General features: G+C 44.4%; 2 protein-coding genes across 6 annotated transcripts in view; one reads left to right on the top strand and one right to left on the bottom strand.

Moving 5' to 3' along the window:
- The window catches only part of LOC125948283 (transcription initiation factor TFIID subunit 1-like), a 294,308-nt gene that overhangs the window by 251,125 nt on the left and 22,949 nt on the right, over positions 1–20,234 (bottom strand). The gene's annotated exons all lie outside the window — the stretch shown is intronic.
- On the top strand, positions 378–8,388 carry LOC125948287 (shootin-1). Of its 3 annotated transcripts, XM_049674217.1 has the most exons (8): positions 378–635; positions 682–784; positions 3,532–3,907; positions 3,994–4,388; positions 4,469–4,581; positions 4,667–4,838; positions 5,265–5,835; positions 7,788–8,388. In XM_049674217.1, exons 3-8 carry the CDS (start codon positions 3,616–3,618, stop codon positions 8,153–8,155), a joined length of 1,911 nt encoding a protein of 636 aa, XP_049530174.1. In that variant the 5' UTR covers positions 378–635; positions 682–784; positions 3,532–3,615; the 3' UTR covers positions 8,156–8,388. The 3 variants fall into 3 exon arrangements, with proteins under 3 accessions (XP_049530174.1, XP_049530175.1, XP_049530176.1); XM_049674218.1 differs by having other exon boundaries at positions 378–784; XM_049674219.1 differs by lacking the exons at positions 378–635; positions 682–784 and adding an exon at positions 843–1,055.

Below are 20,234 nucleotides of genomic sequence, written 5' to 3'. Positions count from 1 at the left end.
TTAAATGTTTTGAACACTTTCCTTGTACGTAAAGAACACTAAACAAAACAAACAAATTAAATACAAAAAAACTTTTCGGAAATGACCAAAATTCAGAAAAATCTCTAAAAGGCACGAAAATCCGTTAAAAATCAAACTTTCCCCCAATTTAAGGGCAGTCACAATTTGTGCCGTGTAATACTATAGAATGCGCTCATTTCGGCATATTTTCGGCAGTCGAATGGTGAACGTTTATCCCCGCGGGTTAGGTCGAGAGTTCTTTTTTTTTTTTTTTTTTTTTTTTTGTTGGTAACTTACGGGCGGAGCCGTATTTATAGGTCGAGAGTTCAAGCTGGGTTGAAAATGAAGCACATTAAAGTGTTGTTTTGGTTCAAAATTTCTGCAAAAAGTGAAAAATTTAACTGTTTTGTACAAATTCGAAGCCCAGAAAGATGGATTCAAAACGTTAAATCTACTGTTAACTACCAATGTTTTACTTAAGTGACTCTACAGACGATCAATAAAAAATTCTGTACAAATAAATTGATAAATAAAATTAGGCGTGGGTCGTTTGTGGGGGAGCCTGTTCTGGATCTCCGCGTGATCGCGGTGCAAAAAGTGTCGCCAGATCAAACAAAAGCCAACGGCCACGTCGAGTTTTGTGCAGCTCTCCGCGGGACGAGGGCACTAAAGAGGTTGAAGATCGTGTGCAGTGAACCCTAAAGATCGAACCGCGACCGAAAAAGTGAGGGGACGAACTTTCGCTGGCACAGCATCGATCGCGGAAAGGGCCAATAGAAAACAGGTGAGTGGAGTTGGGGCAGCTATTGTTTGATGCTGGTACGACCACCTGGCGGCTTGGCGAATCTGGCGGGTTCGGTGACTCACGGTACGCAGATGCGACCTACGACCTGCGCCAAGCGAAAGGGCCACAGTACTTTAACACCTGCTGGAGTGGAATCTATTTCAGTCGAACCAAAAAACAGATCTGAGCAGTTGTGAAGTGTTGGAGTGTGGTGTTACTGATAAGCGATCGGGATTAAGATATCACACATCGTCTCAAGGAACAACAGGAGGTTCGTTTCGTTTCCTAAGATCAAGTGGAGAAAGTTCTGAAGAGCAGTTTTTGGCTTCTCTGTTGCCCTTTCCCCCCGGGGCAAGTGCAGATCATAAACCAGTTTAGGGACAAAAACTCCAAAGAAGCTTTCCTAAAGCGACGCAGATAAATGGTTTGTTTTTATCGCTCGTAATGGATGCTAAAAAGTTTATAAGTTTGTTAAAAGTGTGAATACTTTATTATTGAATGAGCTTTACGAAATGTTGCTTAAACTTCCCCAACGGTGTTTGCAGTCAGGGAACAAGAATCAATTTCAGGAACAAAGAACCTGTTGAATGTGCTTCGTCTTTTCGTTTCTCATTCTCCCCCTCGGGGGTCTTTAATGTAGATTCCACTGCTACACGTAGTCCGATGGCCAGTGGGTCGTATTCTCCACAATCATTGTTGGTTGGTACGTTTATTGTTGAGCGTTTATGGGAGAACGTGAAGTCGATCGTTCCGCCCGCATACCACTCGACGACGATCGAAGAAACCGAATTCTGCTGCGACTAGCCCACAACGGACTGACCATTGATTTGATTGGTGGCCTTTAGTGCTGGGAAGTAATGCGTGGTTCTGATCGATCCCAATTCGGTCATGAAGTATGAATGCTTGGGACAGTGTCAACCCACGGCGGCGACACTTTGCTAACCAGAAGTACCGGTTAGTGGCACCATGACCTAGGGTGGGGTCTAACCCGCTCCCCCCGACAAGGAGGGTGCAAATAGAAGTTGGCGAAAAACGTTTTTGGTAATCACTTCCCTTCGGTGACGTAAACCGTAATTTTTGGTTGGTTAAAACTGGCGTGGAGATTGCAGAGAGCTAATATCGCGCAATGCAACAACGCACAACAATGAGTAACGGCAGATTCCGGGCAAACCAATATCGCGTATCGCGCTTTTGCATTTCGTTATCGCTTTCTTATCATTTTGAGGTTGAATTGTGCGACAAGCTTGCCATTGAGATTCTCTGGCATCATCCGACAACAATGATGTTTATTCATACTGAGGTGAAAGGAGTTAAAAATGATTCTTTTTGATAAAGGGAGATTCTTTTCAGTCACTGCAATGTCGTAAGTAGACATATCGTGGGCATTTTGATTCTAGTAGTTTCTTCAATCACTGCCATTTTTTTCAATACTGAAGAAAACGTTTGTCGATTGAACACTAAAGTTAAAGTCGATTGATCGCTAAAGATTTGGTTGAAGACAAAATCGCAAAATCGGCCAAGTAAATCACGTCTGAGACAGAAAATTATGCCCGATTCATGAACAAAGGTGATTTGTACAGTTTCTAATAGTGCTGGGATCTCAGAGCGTGATTTGCCAAAAAAAACTAATTATTGATCAATTTGCTCCTATGCTTTGGTATGAGATCTGAATTTGTGGCGATAAATCATAATAAATAAATGTTTTCAACATTGAAGCAACAACGAATAAAAATGTATGCAAATGACGTCTATAGAAAAGGATTTTGTCCTTCAATCGTCCATCAATGGTCCTGTGAAGATTTCGCCTGAGTTAGGTACCTTTCCTTGCAACAGGTATGGCGTTAATTTTTCGATTTCATGAGAAGAACTATCAATCTACTAAATTGTCTGGTGGTCTTGTTTTTCGTTCCTTCGATGTTTATTAAAGCATTATGAAGGGGAAACTCAACAAATGTGTCCCAAATAAATAACATAATGCTCAAATGAAAAGTCGTTCAACAAGACTAATGATTTGAACTTATATCAAGTGATACAAAAGCTCACGAATAATTTGCATTTAAATTTTCCTCATAAGCCGTGGCCACACGGAGCGAAAATTTGCGCGCAAATTTACAAATTAATGCCAAATCGTTTACGCTTCGATATGTTTACGTGGCCGGGTTGAGGAAATTAAAATCGTTTTGTGGAAGAAAAGGATTGAACACACTAGCAATGATCACTATCTATCAATGTAAACCACAAATAGAACATATTGCGAGCCCTTCCGTTTGCAAACAGCTTTTACTCTAGGTTTTACGCTCCACGGACCTATAATCGTTTGACAGCATGTAAACGGCAAGCGTAAACGTTTTGGCATTAATTTTTTCGTTTGCGCTAGAGTTTTCGCCCCGTGTGGCCACGGCTATAGAATCATTCTTTTAAATGACATATTTTGTTCCTGTGATCGTAATTTCTTTGCTGAAATATGAGCTATTCCGTGCGGCTAGAAACTGTCGTCAAAGTTTAGTTGGTTTATCAATTTGCGTCGTAATGCTCACTGACTCACAGTTAATATTTATGTGTATTTATAATTTAAACACCATCCTCCCACTGCGAAGTGGCTACACATTAAAAGCGAAACCGCGCGACTAAATGATTTGGGTGGCCTCCATTCCGCCAAGCGTCTGTTCGTTAGCGTTTAATCTAATTTGTGAAAAAATATTACACATTTATTTTTGGTCTGCTCGTTTTAATCTCCCTCACGGCAGGTGGGAACGCACGGAACGAAAGCAGCGTGAGCAAAGGCTGGCACAGCAAGGAACCTGCAGGTTTCTGGCACCTGCATAATCGAGATGGACTCTAGCCCACCGTCCCGGCGGAGTAGCATTCCGATACCGAAGCGGAAAACATCGCTACATCTGTACATAGCGGGCTCGTCATCAACTTCGTCCTCGAATGTCGGGTCAGCATCGGCATCGGTGAACGAGGATGAACCGTCGTTCACACGCAGCATAATGCTCGGTTCGTTCATTCAATCGCCATCCGCCGGAAACGAATCCACGTCCGCTGCTGGCCACAGCACCACAAACACCACCTGCGAGCTGAAAGAGAGCCATAATCGGTTGATGGAGAAATGTGAAAAATGTAAGCAGCGCGGACGCATGTAGCACGGTGGCGCTGTATCCTCGGTACACTAATTCTGATTCCCGCCTTTTTTCATGTTTCCATAGTGATGAAGCGGAACGAACAGCTTCAGCAGGCGAATGATCAGCTCACCTTAACCGTGCAACAGCTCATTGCAAACGCGGAAAGTTCGAAGCGTGAGCTGGCCGAGTTCACGGAGAAGAACCGGCGGCTTCGCCGGAAGCTTTCCGAAATTATTCCAGGTGAATCATCCTCGGTGGCGGATGGTGGCGCGGCCGAGAGTGATGATGATGCCCCGGCGACAAGTGAACCAGATGGCGAGAGTAGTGCCAAACCGGTTAGGTCAAAGGAGGAGCTAGCGGGACCGCAGACAACCGAAGGGGACTGGCTCAATGAAATCGAGAAGCTGAAATCCTACCAGAACAATGTCGATCTACAGCTGTACGAAGCGAACGAGAAAATATCCGATCTTCTCGAAAGTGTAAGAACTCAACGATCCTGGAATAATGCTCATTCTTTATTATCGCTTATCTATTCCGACTACTCTTCTCGTACCAACAGAAGCAACAGCACGAAGAAATAATCGAAAAACTACGTGCGGAAAATGCGGAGCTCAGCAAGGTGGCGCGGCTAATGTCACGGAATATGCTCGAGTCTATCGACACGACCAAGAGGTGAGCTATCCAAGTGACCGTTGCGGAAGGCATTTCTGGTTTCGGGCGCGTGTTAACTAGATTCCTTGCTTCCTGTTTCTCCTAGTCTCGGAAACTCACTCATGCAGGTCCGGCGAGAACGTGATATGGTGCGTGATATGGTACGGCAAAGCCGTGATTCGGTTGATTCCAAGACGAGCACCAACGAGGAGATTCAAAAACTGCGCTCCGAGTATGAGCTGCAGCGGAAAACGTACGAAGCGCAGTTCATCGAATATGTAAGTATCCTTGGATAAACCCTATATCTGGGGGAGCTTCTATGACACCCTCTTTTCGTATGCGGTTTTTCGGCTAATCATGGTAACAGTTTTGGTGATGGTTAAACTTAAAGCGACATGTTTGGCATCCTATTTCCCTAACTTAGCATTTATTTTTAAAAGTTGGCACCTTCGATAGATGAACATAAAATTATCGTATCCAAATTGTTTCCGGGACGACATCAGTATTGAAAGTAGTTTCTATATTTGCCCACAAATCAAAGTACCCCATAAATCACGTGGCAAGGTGTCATGTGTTGCTTTAATAAGTCGGAAACGCGTTAAATTGTGTAGACTCCACGATACACGCTGCTGCGATACTTATCGCTTTCCTATTTCCATGCCCATGAAAACGGAAACCGGCTATGAACCGGCGGTAATGAACAGAAAAGCCTGATGAACGAAGAGCACGAGCGGAAGACAAACGATCAGATCGTCCTACTCGAGCTGGAGGTTGAACAGCTACGCCAGCAGCTTGAAGAGACCGTGTGTCGGGCCGAGCGGGCTGAGGAGGAAGTGCAATCGCTCCGACAGCAGATTCGTATCAGCCGGCATGAGGAGCGCCAGAGCTCAACGCTTTCCGCCACCGTTCTCCTGCCCGTTCTGGATGGCAGTGGTGCGTTAGATGGCGATTCTCTACCACCAGTGTCCTTGATATGCCAGTGTGCTGCCAATCGGCGGTCAACGGCAGGCTCTTCGCTATCGTCTGCTCCCCAGCAAGCTGTTCCCGTACCACCACTAGCACCACCTCTTCCTCCGCCGCCACCACCACCGCCACCGCCTCTGCCACTACTAGCACCGGCTGCTAACAAACCCGCTAACAGCAAGCATTTAATCTCATCGGAAGGAGCAACAATATCCACCGAAACGCCACCGCTTGGCTTGAGCGAAGCGATTTCGATGCAGAAATTAAATCACGTAGCAATAACGAATGTAAATAGTCACCCTGCAGCAACAGGTACGTTTTATCGATCGAAACCCACCACCACCCAGCAGCGCGAGAGGATGACCACTTTAGTAGCGTTTACGCTATGGTCCCTCCCCATACCACTCGCCAACGCGCCATCATCCTCTTTCCATCCTTTTACTTCATCGTCAATGACCTAGTGCGACGTTGCCTGTCTGCTTGTTCGCACGCACGTTCCTTCGTCGGGCCGTATTTCGTTCCCATGTCGTCGACAACGGTTCACTCCGTACTATACGCACTTCGCATACGCACCGGATGCTGAAGCCAATCCACAGACACGATGGTCCATCTATCTTGGTCGCTGAAGATGGTTCCGTGTAGGTGCACGAACCGTTTTACTCCGACCGCGCAGTATTTGTTTTTGCCGGTTGATGTAGTAGCAAAATGCCGAACCACAACAATTTGTTGCACTCTCTCGGGCCAGTCAGACAACAGCCTCAAGCTACGGAATCTAGTTGAGTAAAAAAAAACGTCTGAGAATGGCGTTTCCGTTTCCCTTGTCCAACATCTAATTAGGTTCGCTGTTGTAGCAAACGTTTATTCATCGATGAAAACTCTTACATCTCAGCAAAAGATTTATGACGAAGCAAGGTGGTATGGGATGCACTTTTACCGACTGTCTATGTTATGCATTTCGCCAGAGTGAAACCTCGCTCAATATCCAAATTGATCGCTAACAACATTTGTTGCATCAAAATCCAATAAGCTTCCGTGATTCGGAAGACAGTTGAACGGTTGACAACCGATGTGGAGGGCCAAGGGACAGAACGGTAGGGGATCGTTTTGTCTCTCAATGCGGAATCCTGTACACCGGGTAGACAGCTGCCATATGCCTCGGTTGGAGCAGAAAACAAGAAGCAAGCGCCCTGTAGATGGCCGGTAGTGGGTCAGCTGGGAAGTTGATATGAAAAGTTGGCCTAATAGAGTTTTACCTCGGTCTCGTCTTTAAAGTATCACTCTCTGGATGGTTACCGGGTGCCCTTGGCGTGAACGCAAGGGACCAGAACATCAGCGTGACATGATACACTGGCTGATGCTGAGACGATGCTGTGTATGTGGAGAAACGAACGAACGCAACGGAATGGATGCTTCGTGATGAGCCACTTTAAACTGGTGAGAGCAGTCGATTGTTGAAGAGCCATGGCCGTCGGTGCTTGGACGTTTTGCCCGTTCTATATTGTTTTGCGGTCCTTTTAAAGTTGTTCACAGGGTGAACTAGCACACGATGGTAAAGAATGGCCATTGTGGCGTGTGGATACATTTCAAAAGAAAATTAGCTATTAACTCACTAAAATTAAACACTCCTACCGCTAACCACTTCTGTATAAAACGCACATTCCACACTTACTCTCACATACACACAATACACACAACAAAACACTTGATACGAAAAACAATTTCGTCGACCGGGGCTCACTTGCATAAAATTGTATTCGATTGCAATCACGGAAAAGCCCTGTTTCGGTTTGATGGCAGGAATAGTACTGAATCTTTCAGCCCCAACGCACGCTGGTCCTGTTTACGCGCGGGTCGGAAAACTCTTTTCACTTTTTCTTTCCACAAAAATGAACACGATGTCTGCTGTTCATGCACTGACTGACCAGTGGGATCGGATGAATGGTTTTTCGTTCGGAAAACTTTTACGAAGTCGCGAATCTTTTGAAATACAACAGACCCATGACATTGAACTACGGTTGTGCAGTGCCAGGGTGGTATAGTTAAGCAAATACTTTGTTTTACATGGTGATTGATCCTTGTATAAATGGCCCAAAACGTTCTGCTGCTCTTATTAATCTTCTCTTGTTTCTTCATGTTAGTAACCAATAGACATTCCTTACTCCTTATCGAAGCATCAAACCATCTCCCAGACTACATCGGAATCGCAATTAAAAACTGTACTAATGCAATTATCTTTCCCACGGCCAAAAATGGCTTTTTCACAGGTATAGATTCGGTGATAGCTGACATCAAGAGTGGCCGGGTGACACTTCGAAAACGCCGTCCAAACGTACTCAACAAGCCCGCCTGCGATGATGCTGCCGACGATGGTAGCGATGGGGACAGTATTAGAGAGGGTGCACCAAATTACCGCCAGCTGGCCGCTCGCAATCCAGCTCTCAAGGAAATGTACGAAATTTTGGATCGTATGAAGCGACAAAACAGGAAATCGAAAATTATCGTCGAATCAGAATTCACGTCGTTTAGTGGAAACATTGGTGCTGCTGCTGCGGCCGATTCTGGTGAAAGCAGTAATGCCAGCGAGAATAAGGTGCGAACAGGGCGCATCTTAACGGATGTCGTCGACTGCTGAAAGATACTTAAACGATACGTGCCTAGTGATTAACCTCGTCGAAAGAATGGATTAACTGAACTAGAACAACTCACCACCAGCACCAGAGTCTGGATTTTAGCTAGCATTTAGCAAGTTGTTGCTTAACTTAAGTTTAAACAGATTTTTTGCATTCCTCAGCACCAAGATAGGATTAAGACAGTTGGTTTTTTTTTTCTTCTAAAATATACTATCAGCTCTATTGCGATTTTTAACATAAACCTGTTTATTATTTTATTACTTCGTTTATTTGAATTACTTATGCAGTGCTACATCCGAAAAGTATTCGAATGCTATAGAAACTCTTTCGTTCGGCTTTGTATTCTATTTCGACGGCCCAAGTCTGTATCGTTTATTTCAGGAGCTTTTTACTAACGAGAAGGTATGTAAAACTCTGCCTAGAGATTGAGATATCCTAGAGATTTAGCATAGAGTTGATATTTGAATTTGTTTCTTGCCTGCAACACAACGTGTTTTAACTGTCCAATAACGGTATATGGTGGAACTATAGTTGGCGGTACAATAAATTGTTGCATGTGCTTCGGATTTAAAGTTGTTTAGTCGTTAGAGCATCAAACTGAATAGCGAAGAAGAACAAATCAGACTAATCGTCCTTCAAACCATTACGACAAGTAGAAATAATAGCCGAGCAGCGTAGATGTGAAAAAGCGGTAGCAAAAACAGTAGCAAACATAAGAACCGCTACGCTGGCTTGGACAGTCGCAGAAGCCTGTCTGCGCTATCCTGCGTGACACTTTCTCCCTGCTTTCACTGCCGTATGTCCCTTTTTTATGATTATTCACATCATCACAAGATGCTTCTTGTATTCTGATCTGAAAAAGAACGGAATGTTCAGGTTTATACGCGTATGCTTGATGCATGATCTAATGGAGACGAGATGTGTAGAAGTGCAGACTGTTTCAAGACCTATCTCGCTTTACATACCCTTTACCAACGATTTCCTCCTCTTTCCGACGTTTTTCCAAAGACCTCATTCCTTTTTGCCATTCTGCTTTGCCTTTTGGTTTTGGCGACGGAGTGATAGTGCACGATGCCACGATCGGAAAAGGATGGCATGACAAACATTACAGCCGATAGCAGCCGCTAAGCTGCGGCGGTGAGGATCCGAATTGGATCCTCATATAATTTGTTTTTACTCGCCGTCCACCAACTCGCCCATCGTGGTACATAATAATAAGAAGGCGAGCGACGCATTGGTGGCAACGCGTTAAGCCTGATCCTGGTAGCATGATGACTGATGCGCGAACTCGAACGCCCATACCGAGGGAGGTGCACAGATGTGGACGATCGTCCGGAAAATGCCGCAGAAGGAAAAGGAAAACACCAAAACTAGCAGTTGGTGGGAATGAGAACGATAAGGAAAAGGGACAGAGCGACAGAGAATCACGCTGTATCTTGCCAGCCGTGCTATATGTCCCGTGATGATCGTCTTCTGCTGTCGCTGACTTCGCGGTCGATCGTGACACGTGATCGGAGTTACTTTCCAGCGTACGTTCGGTCCGTGAGGACGTATTTCCCGATTGCTCATCAGTACGTCACGGTTGTGACTACGATCGTATTTATAGCGAGTTTTTCCGGCTTTTCGCGTTGTGTTCACACAAGTTGCTACTGATGATCGGGAATGATCCTGGCTCTGTTCTTCGCAACGAGTGTTTAACGAGTGATTCCAGAGAGACGGTTAATTTTGAAGTTTTTGTGGACACTGTATGGTAGTGGTATAGTTGTGCTTGTGGAATTAAAAAAAATGGCTTTGCTAACACCAACGACTCCCTCGTCCACCGGGATGAATCCCTGTGGAAGTTTAAAATCCTTCGAATCGTTGAAACAAGAATACTGTTATGGAAATGACGAAACAATGGACATTTGTTACGGTTCCACACGGAACGGTTACGTTACGAGTGATCTCAAGTTCGATACGACCGTGAATGGTAGCACCGATGGTTCGCAGATACAACAATCGACGGTGTACCAATGTGGCATTGCAACGGTTGATCCAACTGCAATGGCATATCCTCCCAACAGTGGCTACACGGCATATCCCATCGGATCAGCCGCATTTCAACCGCAGCAACAGCAACAGCAGCAGTATGGAAGCTACAAACAGCAAACAGATGCCGGACAGTGTGCCATGCCGTGCCAGAAGAGCGATGAGCTGTTTTTCAAATTTGATCCGGAGTACATCGAGAAGCTGCAGTCCTCTTCGAGCTTCATGCTATCGCCTGCTTCGACCACGGTTACTACACCGTTGACCTGCCAGAGCCTGCTGAGTTGCGCAAGTAGTACCTGCACCGCAACCACCACAGACTACTACAACTACAATGAGGCCAACTGCCAGTCAAAGAACCAATCGCCTTGCTCGTCCCCTTTTGCTGGTGACTCGTCCTGGATGGATAACGATTTCTCGCTCAGCATGATGAACCTCGATGGTAGTGGCGGTGGCGGTTGCTACTCGGAATCACCCAAACCGAACAACCTGCCACAGGTTGATAAGGTGTCGACACCAAACGGTGGAAACGGTTGCGTTATGACGCTGCCCTCAATTGCTAGTGCGTTCGGTGGATCATTAAACGGACCGTTCGATCGTTCTAATGGCCCAAATGCAGGAAAAGCGATACCTGCACAAACACCAGCGACCCCGATGGAGATGTTCGACACTTCCTTTCTGGAGCAGTTCAATAGTAACAATCACGAGTCTACCGGCACCGGCTATGGGAATGCAGACGCGTACAGCTATCCGGCCGAGAACTTCAACAAATCGTACGGCTTCGAGGCAAAACCGAACCGAGAGTTTAAGGACCTGTGGAAGGATGGTCCCCAGGAGTACGTGCCCTACCATTCAGCGCAGGAGTGCGAGAGCAACGATGAACCATTGCTGATGGTTACCAAGCAGGAACCGTACGAACCAGAACTGGAGGAGTCGGACGAATCGATACCGTCGGTACCGCTGCAGTGTATGTGGAGTGGTTGCAATATGGTGCTCGCTGACCAGCATCTGCTGGTGAGTCACATCGAGAAGACGCACGTGGAGACGAAGAAGGGCGATGAGTTCGCCTGTCTGTGGCTGGAGTGTCCTCGTCGGCACCGCCCCTTCAATGCCCGCTACAAGCTGCTCATCCACATGCGCGTCCACAGTGGCGATAAGCCCAACAAATGTCCGGTAAGTAGTACGGTTCCGAAAAAAAAAAGAAAAACGGGGAGTTCATTGCACGCGGCGAATCGGTTAAGGTTCACGGGCCACGGAAGAACATCTGGAGCGGTCTGGTTGCAGGCTTTCCTCGGGTACTGGACTGGCATGCTATTTGCCTTATCTGGATTTAAAGGCCTTTTGGTTTTGTGTTTTTTCTTTTTCCGATGTGCAATGCTTGTCGGCAGACGGTTTTAGCATATGTCGGTTTCGAATGATGGGAATTAGAGTGAAAGCTGAACTACAGAAGAGAGTACAGCGTAGACATTTTGTAACATTTTGTAACATATTCCCTCTCTGTTCGTTTGTATTCCTGCAGTTTCCGGAGTGTGACAAAGCCTTCTCGCGGTTGGAAAATCTGAAGATCCATCAACGATCACACACGGGAGAGCGTCCGTACAATTGCCAGTTCGAGGGCTGCACGAAGGCGTTCAGCAATAGTTCGGATCGAGCTAAACATCAGCGCACTCATTATGATACGGTAAGATCCCAAATCGTCCAACGATAGTTAACACACCACGTGCTGACCACGTTCGCTTGTATTCCTTAGAAACCGTACGCCTGCCAGCTGCCCGGTTGTACCAAACGCTATACCGATCCATCCAGTCTGCGGAAACACGTGAAGAACCACTCGCTACGCCCTGCCGAAGCGCCAATGCGCCGAAAGTCTCATCGGACGGAAATGCAGCGCACGGTTAGCACTCCGGCGGATCATCGTACCGGTCAAAATCGTCGTTACTCGGCGCCATCGATGACACTCGGTGGCGTTGGGTATGAGCTGCTGATGGAAGGTTTACCATCTGGAACTGCGGACGAGTACGAGGCGGCAGACGATGTGTTTGAGAAGCCCTCCAACCTGCCGATGGAGCAACACCACAATAGGTCAAACGGGGAGATGTCTGATTTCAGCGACATGTCCAGCAACTTCATGAGAATGGCTTTACCGGCGCCGCGTGAAATGACGGCCGTAGGTGGAAGCAGATTCTTGATGGAGGACCTGGGCTTGTCGTTCGAATGTGAGAAAGGTTACAGTAGCCAGGAGCAGACGGGAAAGCACGGTGATGGTTGTATGCTGCTGATGCCCGATACTGCGGGGATGATCGCGGAGAAACAGGCTTTAACCGCGTTCGGTGAGTACGATTTCTTTGGTGGGATCGCCTAAGGTGCAAAGGATAAAGCAAGGATGTTTACCGTGGCAAGTATTATTAAGTGTTTTTGGGACACAATTGATGAAACGATGTGGATTAGCACCCTCAAAAAAGTACTTGATTAATTAGTTCTAGCAGCTGTTTCACGTTAGTGCATTCTATCGTAAAAGACATTCATCCGAGGGCGTTACCGAGCCGGGAGAGAAATTTACTTGTGTGTGCAATTCTTACTTTCGAGTACTAGAAGAAGTCTGACCAGTACGATACGGCTAAGAGTAGTCTGTAAGGTTGAGTTTTAAATTCGTGGCACGTTAGACGCTAACATAATTCAGTTAATAATGGATAAATTGCATCTCGATTGAGGAGATCTTCCATCGGCTTCCAAACCAAAGACATTTCCATAATGTTTCGCGCGAAATAGCGCCAGCGTATGTTGCTTTATTCTTTTTTTACCTAGTAAAGTAACTAGTTACTAGTAGTAGTAGCTCGATGTTTTAGATAGATCAATTTACGTTGAACTCATACCGTAACGTACTTAACAGTAGCTTTTTTCGTAAAAATATCATTAAGCTAGTTTAAGTATTCGAGTAAAGGACAGAAAGTGCTTCCATTCGAGGAGTTTTAAGCAACACCATAAATGGAATAGATTTTACTCACATGTGACGTTCATTTGAAGCAAATGTGATGCGTTGAAGATAGTTAAAGATTGGCTAACAACTAGCACAATCAGCATTGGGACCAAGTAACGCCATGCGCGCCAAGGATGTATACAGCAGTTTTGCAATGCAAACTCTAGGCTTAGGATCGATTTCGTATACATGATCTTTGAGAAGATAGTTAAGTTTTTTTTATATAGAAATATAAAATACCACTGAACACTGCAACGTATCATACGTTTCTGGAGAAAAGATGAATAAAATACTTTTACAATCTTATTTTACTTTTGTCAATCCATATTCCTACTGATCGCGGTCGAATGGTACCGTTGGGTTATCCTTTTCTGAGAGTAACATGATATGCGATCACAATGATCCATCTGGGATGGGCAAATGGTTAAGATCAGTGCACTCGGAGGTCCTGCCAACGGCGGAAACAGTTCCAGTCCTCTACTTTACTTTACGAAGCAGCGAGCGACTCACACATCATTCTCCTTGCTCGAGATGACACATCCTTGACAGCATCCTTCTCGCTCAAAGTGGTGCAATAAAGGCTATGCCAGAAAATACGACCCAAGTAGTTAACGAATCCCATATGTGACTCCCATCGAGGCTTCTCTCCATCGGGGGCTCTTAGTGTACCGATCGAGGACCTTGGAACCATTAGGCGATGCATTAGCCACGTTTTACCACCATTACCGCTGGCGTGACCGTAATGATGGGTTGGCGCAGTTAACCCTTTCCAATGAGCACAGCTCTCCCAGAGACCATCATAAAACACTTTTCCAAGCTTCAGCTCGCTTACGACTTCACTGTGTTGGCACGATCGGATCGGGACTGGCGATCGGTGGGGCTTGACACTCATTAAAAAACTTAAAATTTACGACGCAAGTGTTCAACCGACGGAGTCGAGATGCGGACGAACCGTCATAGGAAAAATGGAAAATCCCAGCTAGCTCATCATCAAAATGGAAACAGAATCCTCTTCTCGCCGCGAATGCGCAGCGGGTAAGTACGAGAAATATTAGAAGGCTTAGTCTGCATATTGCGTTTATGCTTTTCCCATTCTTCACTTCTATCATTTGACTTCATAGAAGAGAACCCCTCGCACTCCCGGCTCCCTGCGTTCGGTTCAAATTTAGGTGAACTGTCTCCTCAGTTGTGACATGCAGCGGTAGAGCAGAATGATTGAATGTGGAATAGTTGGACGAGATAAAAATATGAGACAAAAGGTACAAAGGCATTCTGGTAAGGCTACGGGAAAAAAAAAACAAAATGCTAGAAAATCGAGAGAAAACAAATTCAAAGAAAGTGTCAAGAAGCTCAACGCAATAGGGCAACATGAACGATATGGAGCCACAAGCCATGAGTGATGTTATGCGAAGGGCGGGGGGCTTGGTAGGGAAGGGAAAAGATACAAACAGTGAAATGTCCCCCAGGTTTGTTGGAATCGCACGAAGAAGGCACGATTCTTGTCTATAAATAGTGCAGATGTCAAGATGGGCGTTTGATTTTTTAACCCTTGCCATCGTCGTTTAGCGCTAGTTGCGCGGATAACCCCGCGGGACACGATGTCAATTGCTTTTCTTCGCCCTGTTCTTCTGTTTTGTTTCCCTCTGTTCTTCTGCCTTCTGTCTTCTGGATCTACTTTCTTTCGTTTTGTTATGCTTGCGCTGACTTGATGGTGTTATGATACATGGCGCATTCTAATGATAAATGCGAGTGCGGTTAGGCGTTATATGGTTTAGGTTGAACAATTTTTTTTATTGTGTGTTGATATAATACACACACACACACACACGCGCGCATACACACACACGTAGCAGAACTTATAAACAAAATTTAAAGATTTTTTCAAAAAGAATAGTAGAACAAACACGCGATGAATTATGAGAGGCATTTTTTATTATTTACAAACATGTTTTTTTCTTCATTATTTTACCATACCGTTATGCTCTTAGCAGGCGTCGGCATAGCATAGATAATTTGGTCTCACCTCTGGGACCCTAAGGAGCATATTATGAAGTGGAGGCATGTTTCAACAACCTCCAGAACACTCCAATATATTGAAATGAAAAAGAAATCAAATTATCATTTCTTAACCGATACCCACAATGTTTAATCACAACTACTCTAACAAATCAACTGTTGATTTATTGCAGAAGAATTCGCTTAAGACAAAACTGCAAGGAAAATCAATTCAAGGTCGCCACATTTACGATCACAAATTAAATCAATTGGTCCATTGAAACAACTCCGTATTCACACAACGTTTTATTTCAACTACATGTGTTTTAAAAAATGCAGCATATTGCTAATGTAGAATTTATATTTGAAGATACACATAAAGATATTAAAAAACTTATGACGATTCTCTCTTTCAGGGTTTTAAATATCAATCTTTAATGCTAACATGCTCTTTGAACAACTCTTATTTTAATACTCATTGTCTTATTCTTCGGTCTTCCTTCTATACAATTCTAACTATAACCATAGTTCAATTTTCGGCTCTTTTAATTTCATATGTTAGATAAAGTGTAGTTAAATTTGTTGGTTTAAGACAGAATAAAAAAAATACTGCTAACTCGACTATTAATTATTCATGTCAATGTTTTTATGGTATTTTTAAAAATAAATCTAGTAATTAGCTTAATGTCAGCTATCATAATTTTGTAGCTTATAAATTGTGTAGCCAGCAATGGTAGAGTTTGAAGATATGATATAAAAACAACCCTAGCATAGGCCTTGAGATGGAAACAAGATTGCCAAAGTTAAGAGTAGGGCGATCAAGGAGATTTAAGATCATCTATGACAATACCATTCGGGAAAACGGGCCAAATGCAAAAAAAAAGAAGAAAAAACCTGCAGCAAATGGAAATCCCCAAGGAACGTAACCAGCGGCAGCTAATCGCAGCGGCGCTGGCACGGACCGAACACTTGGCGATCGTGAAAAGTGTCAGCGAGGCAAGCGAACGTAACGTCCACGATATAAACAATATCATAAATATTGTTTTTGTAGCAACCAACCGCAAGACCTGCTAGCAGTTTCTCGGTTTCCGTACGCATCGCACACACGCAGCGTCAGGGAGAGGAAGGTCGAGTAGAGACGCGCCCGTGGCCTGTGACTCCTGTAAGAAGATACACCGAGTCCTCTGCTTCTCCGTCCTTCCATCCTGCGATCCAAGGGAAGGAAAAAATAAAGACAGAAAGAGAGGCATCGAAACGGAGGAGGTTGCGATCGTGCCAGATGTGTCGTCGACTGCACTCGTTGTCTAGCGGGACGGAAGATGATGATGCTGTGCCCGGGACATCGACGCGCTCCGAGGGCACTCCGAGGGCGCAGTGCACGATGTGTACGCATCGAGTGAAATGTCTCTCCGATGTAACTGGCGAGGCAGGCAGCAAACGACCTCACCATTCCTACGGCACAACCGACGCCCAACATGCCTGCAATGATCTTGCCCTGGCATATCTGGCAAGATCGCATCGTGGCACTTGATTTGATGGACACGGGGCGTGGGCCAGAGGTGGTGGCCTGGGTCCTGGGAAAGCGGATCGGGAGCTAAAAAGGTCATCAACATAATGAGCCTTCGGCCTACTGCGTCTCCGTGGTGTAGCAACGAGTAAGCACCAGGCAGGCGCTCGGCTCGGCGATCGCGTGTTCCATGTCGATGATGCTTGCAGTGCTCCAGTCCGCCCGCTGAAAGGAATCTTCACGGACCTTTCTCGGCATCACTCCTGCCGCCTGTCGCTGGAACTGTTGGTGCTGCAAAAAAAAAAACTGCAGCATCCCAACCATCTGAAGATAATTAAACGTCCAAGGAAGTCCAGGGAGATCGAGGACAGACGAACAGACGAAGACGAACACCAAACGCCGTTGCAGCAATTGCACACCACAAAGCACCAAACGAACCAAGCAATGGAAAACGCACAAACCGCCTCCACTATTCCGCTGTATCTCACCCCCGGTGACTGGCGCTTTTCCAACCTGCCGGGACGGGGCGTCTATCGGGCCCCGGGTGTTGATGACAATCAAAATCGAGAGTTTATCACCGTGTCACGACGTGTGGTGGCGGTAGCAAACCGAGGGTGCACGGATGGTTCACGCACCCGAAACATGATTCCAGCGCCTCGTTCGTTGGCCCTTTGGTTTTCGGTTGCCCCCGGTGGTAATAATTTGTTTACTTTTAACACTCGACGGGACGAGAGACGATAAATTTGGGCGCTAAAGAGAATTAGCACCACGTCAGGGGAGGTGTCAGACATTTTTTGGAGGTTTTCTGGCGCGTTTTGTGGTCTTTTAATTTGAAGATGGCAAGGACGACAGCGGCAGGGAATTATGGATACATTCGCACGTCGTTATCGGTGCAGTTTTTCAAGCGGAACATGGATCCGTGCATCGAGATGTGAGATCTTTGGTGTCAATTAGAATTTGGATTGGGTTTGAACTTGGGACTTTTGAACTTTTTGGGGAACACAAACTGGAAAGAGTAAAGAGCTAATAATTGAAAATTAAGGAATAGTTATTTGATGATTCATTGAACTGATATTCAGAGTGTTAACCAAACATTGTATTCTCTCTTTAAGATATGTTTGGATGAAAATCGCAAGTTCTTGTTGATAGATTCTATGTTCTTGTTGATCGATAGTTGATCGATTCTATCAACTGAATTTCAACTTTCGGTACATAAAAATATCACTTTCCTGTTGGCTTTATATTAGAAATCACATTAAGGTTCACCATTTCAGGCTCTAGAAGAAGTGTCTAAATAGATTCGCAAAATCAAAAAAAGCCTGTAAAAGTTCTAATAGTTTGACCTGCTGTAGCTACTATCATCAAAATCAAAAGATAAAGACAAAACAAATGTCATAAAGAGGCGTTCTGAACCATCTGGTAAGCGAAGGTACCGGCTCCCTAGCAAATCCTGCCACTGGCTGACACAGATGAAATCGAAAATGAAAATCCATTCCCCAGTAACGTATCCACCGTGCACCCCCATGGCCCAGAAATTCGTCGATCGCTAGTGAATCCTCATCATCACGCGTCACAAGTTAAACAAACAAGCCAAACCTGTCAGCGACAAACGTGATCGCGTCAGAATGGGATTTTTAATATCTTCGGATTTCGGTTTTTTTTTTCACTCTCGTCGTTTCGTTTGGATTGGGTTTTGGTCTGGAATGGTCCAGCCGTTTGGACAGTCTCGTCATCTCCCCCCGCCATCGTGGAGGTGGGCGGAGAAGAGGTCGGAGGAGCAGTAAGCCACTTGACGCGATCGTTGAATCGATCATAACGGCACAAGTGCATTCCGCGGGCACCGCGCTACGGCGTTCTGACGTGACCGTAGTGTGCGGTTGCGGCTCGAAGCTTGTCGCATTATAGCATATTGGAACATATTACCCCCTCGGAGTACAGTATACGGAGCGGAGGACAGACCGCTTGCGGCAAGTGCGTAAGTAATCGTCTATAAATCACAAGCATCTTCGCTGTCTTTCGCCGGGGTGATGAAGATGTGCCAGGCAGCCGGGTGGGAGGAAGGGAGCGGTGCGGTGGAAAAAGGGTGGATTCAGGACAACGGGTAAGCGACATATCACAAAAATAAACACACGATTTTACCCCATACCTCGCGACCATGAATGAAAATTCAATTTTTACCTCGCACTGTGGCTGCTCCATGCGATCGCTGCGTTGTTGAGAAACAGCTTAGTGGTAAAGTTAATAACCAAAAGATATGCTTATAAACACTAAAAAGATATTGGACGATATTAAAAGGCTTAGACGAGTGAATTCAAATAAAGTAGAAATTGTTGTGCAGCAAAAAATGTGCTTCAGGAAGCTGTTTACATTAAAAGAAGGGTTTTTTATATCCATAATTTGTGAAACTTCGGATACTTTTACATGTTACCTTGTATGGCTGATTGTATTAATTTATCACTTGCAAATTAACGTAACATAATTGAGGAAAAATTGAAGGAGATGCTGATGACGGATAAGTTAAAATCATACTCACAGTTGACTTTTACTATTTCCTTCTTAAGGTAATACTTTTACTTTGAATATAAAAATTTGTATCAAGAAGTTGTGATATTTAACGATCAAAATTATATACACTTTTCAAGCAATCACCATATAGAATACTTTGAGAAGGTCCGAGTTTACAGGATGTTTCTATTAACGTGAAGTTAGCTAAACAAAAGATAAACTTTACTAACAAATAATTTGCACTTTCGATATAAATCAACCCTCATCTCGTATTTAGAGTGCCCGTAATTGCGATAGAGATTATTAAGACATTATCATTAAGATTATTAAGAGATTATCGACAATAGAACGCTGGGAGAATAAAAAAGGACAATCATTGCGCTAAGATATTATTACAGATGGAATCGATAAAAATTACAATTATAAATTATACTAATAACTTCAACTACTGACTATCCTTTCTTATACTTTACAAAATAGTACAGCCATTGTATGTAGTGTTTTCTGCTCTCTTCGCTTTCTTGTATTCGTTATTAATTCTGATACTCGATTCATTGAGTTTTCAAATGTACCTTGAATTTGTTTTTTAACGTCCCTTCAAACACTATTCGTCCTAGCAACAATAAATTAGGTCGGGCATTAATAACGGAATGGGTTATATGCTACAAGTTAAAGTGACGATATGGACCAGATAACGATACTTAGTTAAACGACAGAGTACATTCAGATGAACCTTCGTAGCATAAAGAATGCCAAATAAGAGTGCTGCAATTAATTGCTTCTAACTGTTTAATATTATATTACAAAGTTTGCTACAAATTTTAAAGGTTGATTATGGTGTTTCTCCATTTATTTTATAGCTTAAAAGATGTTATGTATGTCGTCAACATATGTTATTAGGATAATAAATTAATCTGCGTTTTAAGATTTCAAGCCCAAGGATGAATGCGGGGTGCGATAATGGGTTTGTAAAATCATGTTAACATTATAATATTTTTCAGTGCTTTGCAACATATCTACAAACTACATAAATATAAAGTCGGTTTTTTGTTGAATGTACTATTTCAAAGTA

Source organism: Anopheles darlingi, chromosome 2 (assembly GCF_943734745.1).
Source record: "Anopheles darlingi chromosome 2, idAnoDarlMG_H_01, whole genome shotgun sequence".
Taxonomy (NCBI): Eukaryota; Metazoa; Arthropoda; class Insecta; order Diptera; family Culicidae; genus Anopheles; species Anopheles darlingi.
Note: the sequence above shows the minus strand (reverse complement) of the source record. Positions and strands in the feature narration are given on the sequence as shown.

Coding starts and splice junctions, on each gene's coding strand:
- LOC125948287 (XM_049674217.1), top strand. CDS start 3,616: ATGGACTCTAGCCCACCGTCCCGGCGGAGTAGCATTCCGATACCGAAG. Junction 4,389..4,468: donor TATCCGATCTTCTCGAAAGT/GTAAGAACTCAA, acceptor TCGTACCAACAG/AAGCAACAGCACGAAGAAAT. Junction 4,839..5,264: donor AAGCGCAGTTCATCGAATAT/GTAAGTATCCTT, acceptor GGTAATGAACAG/AAAAGCCTGATGAACGAAGA.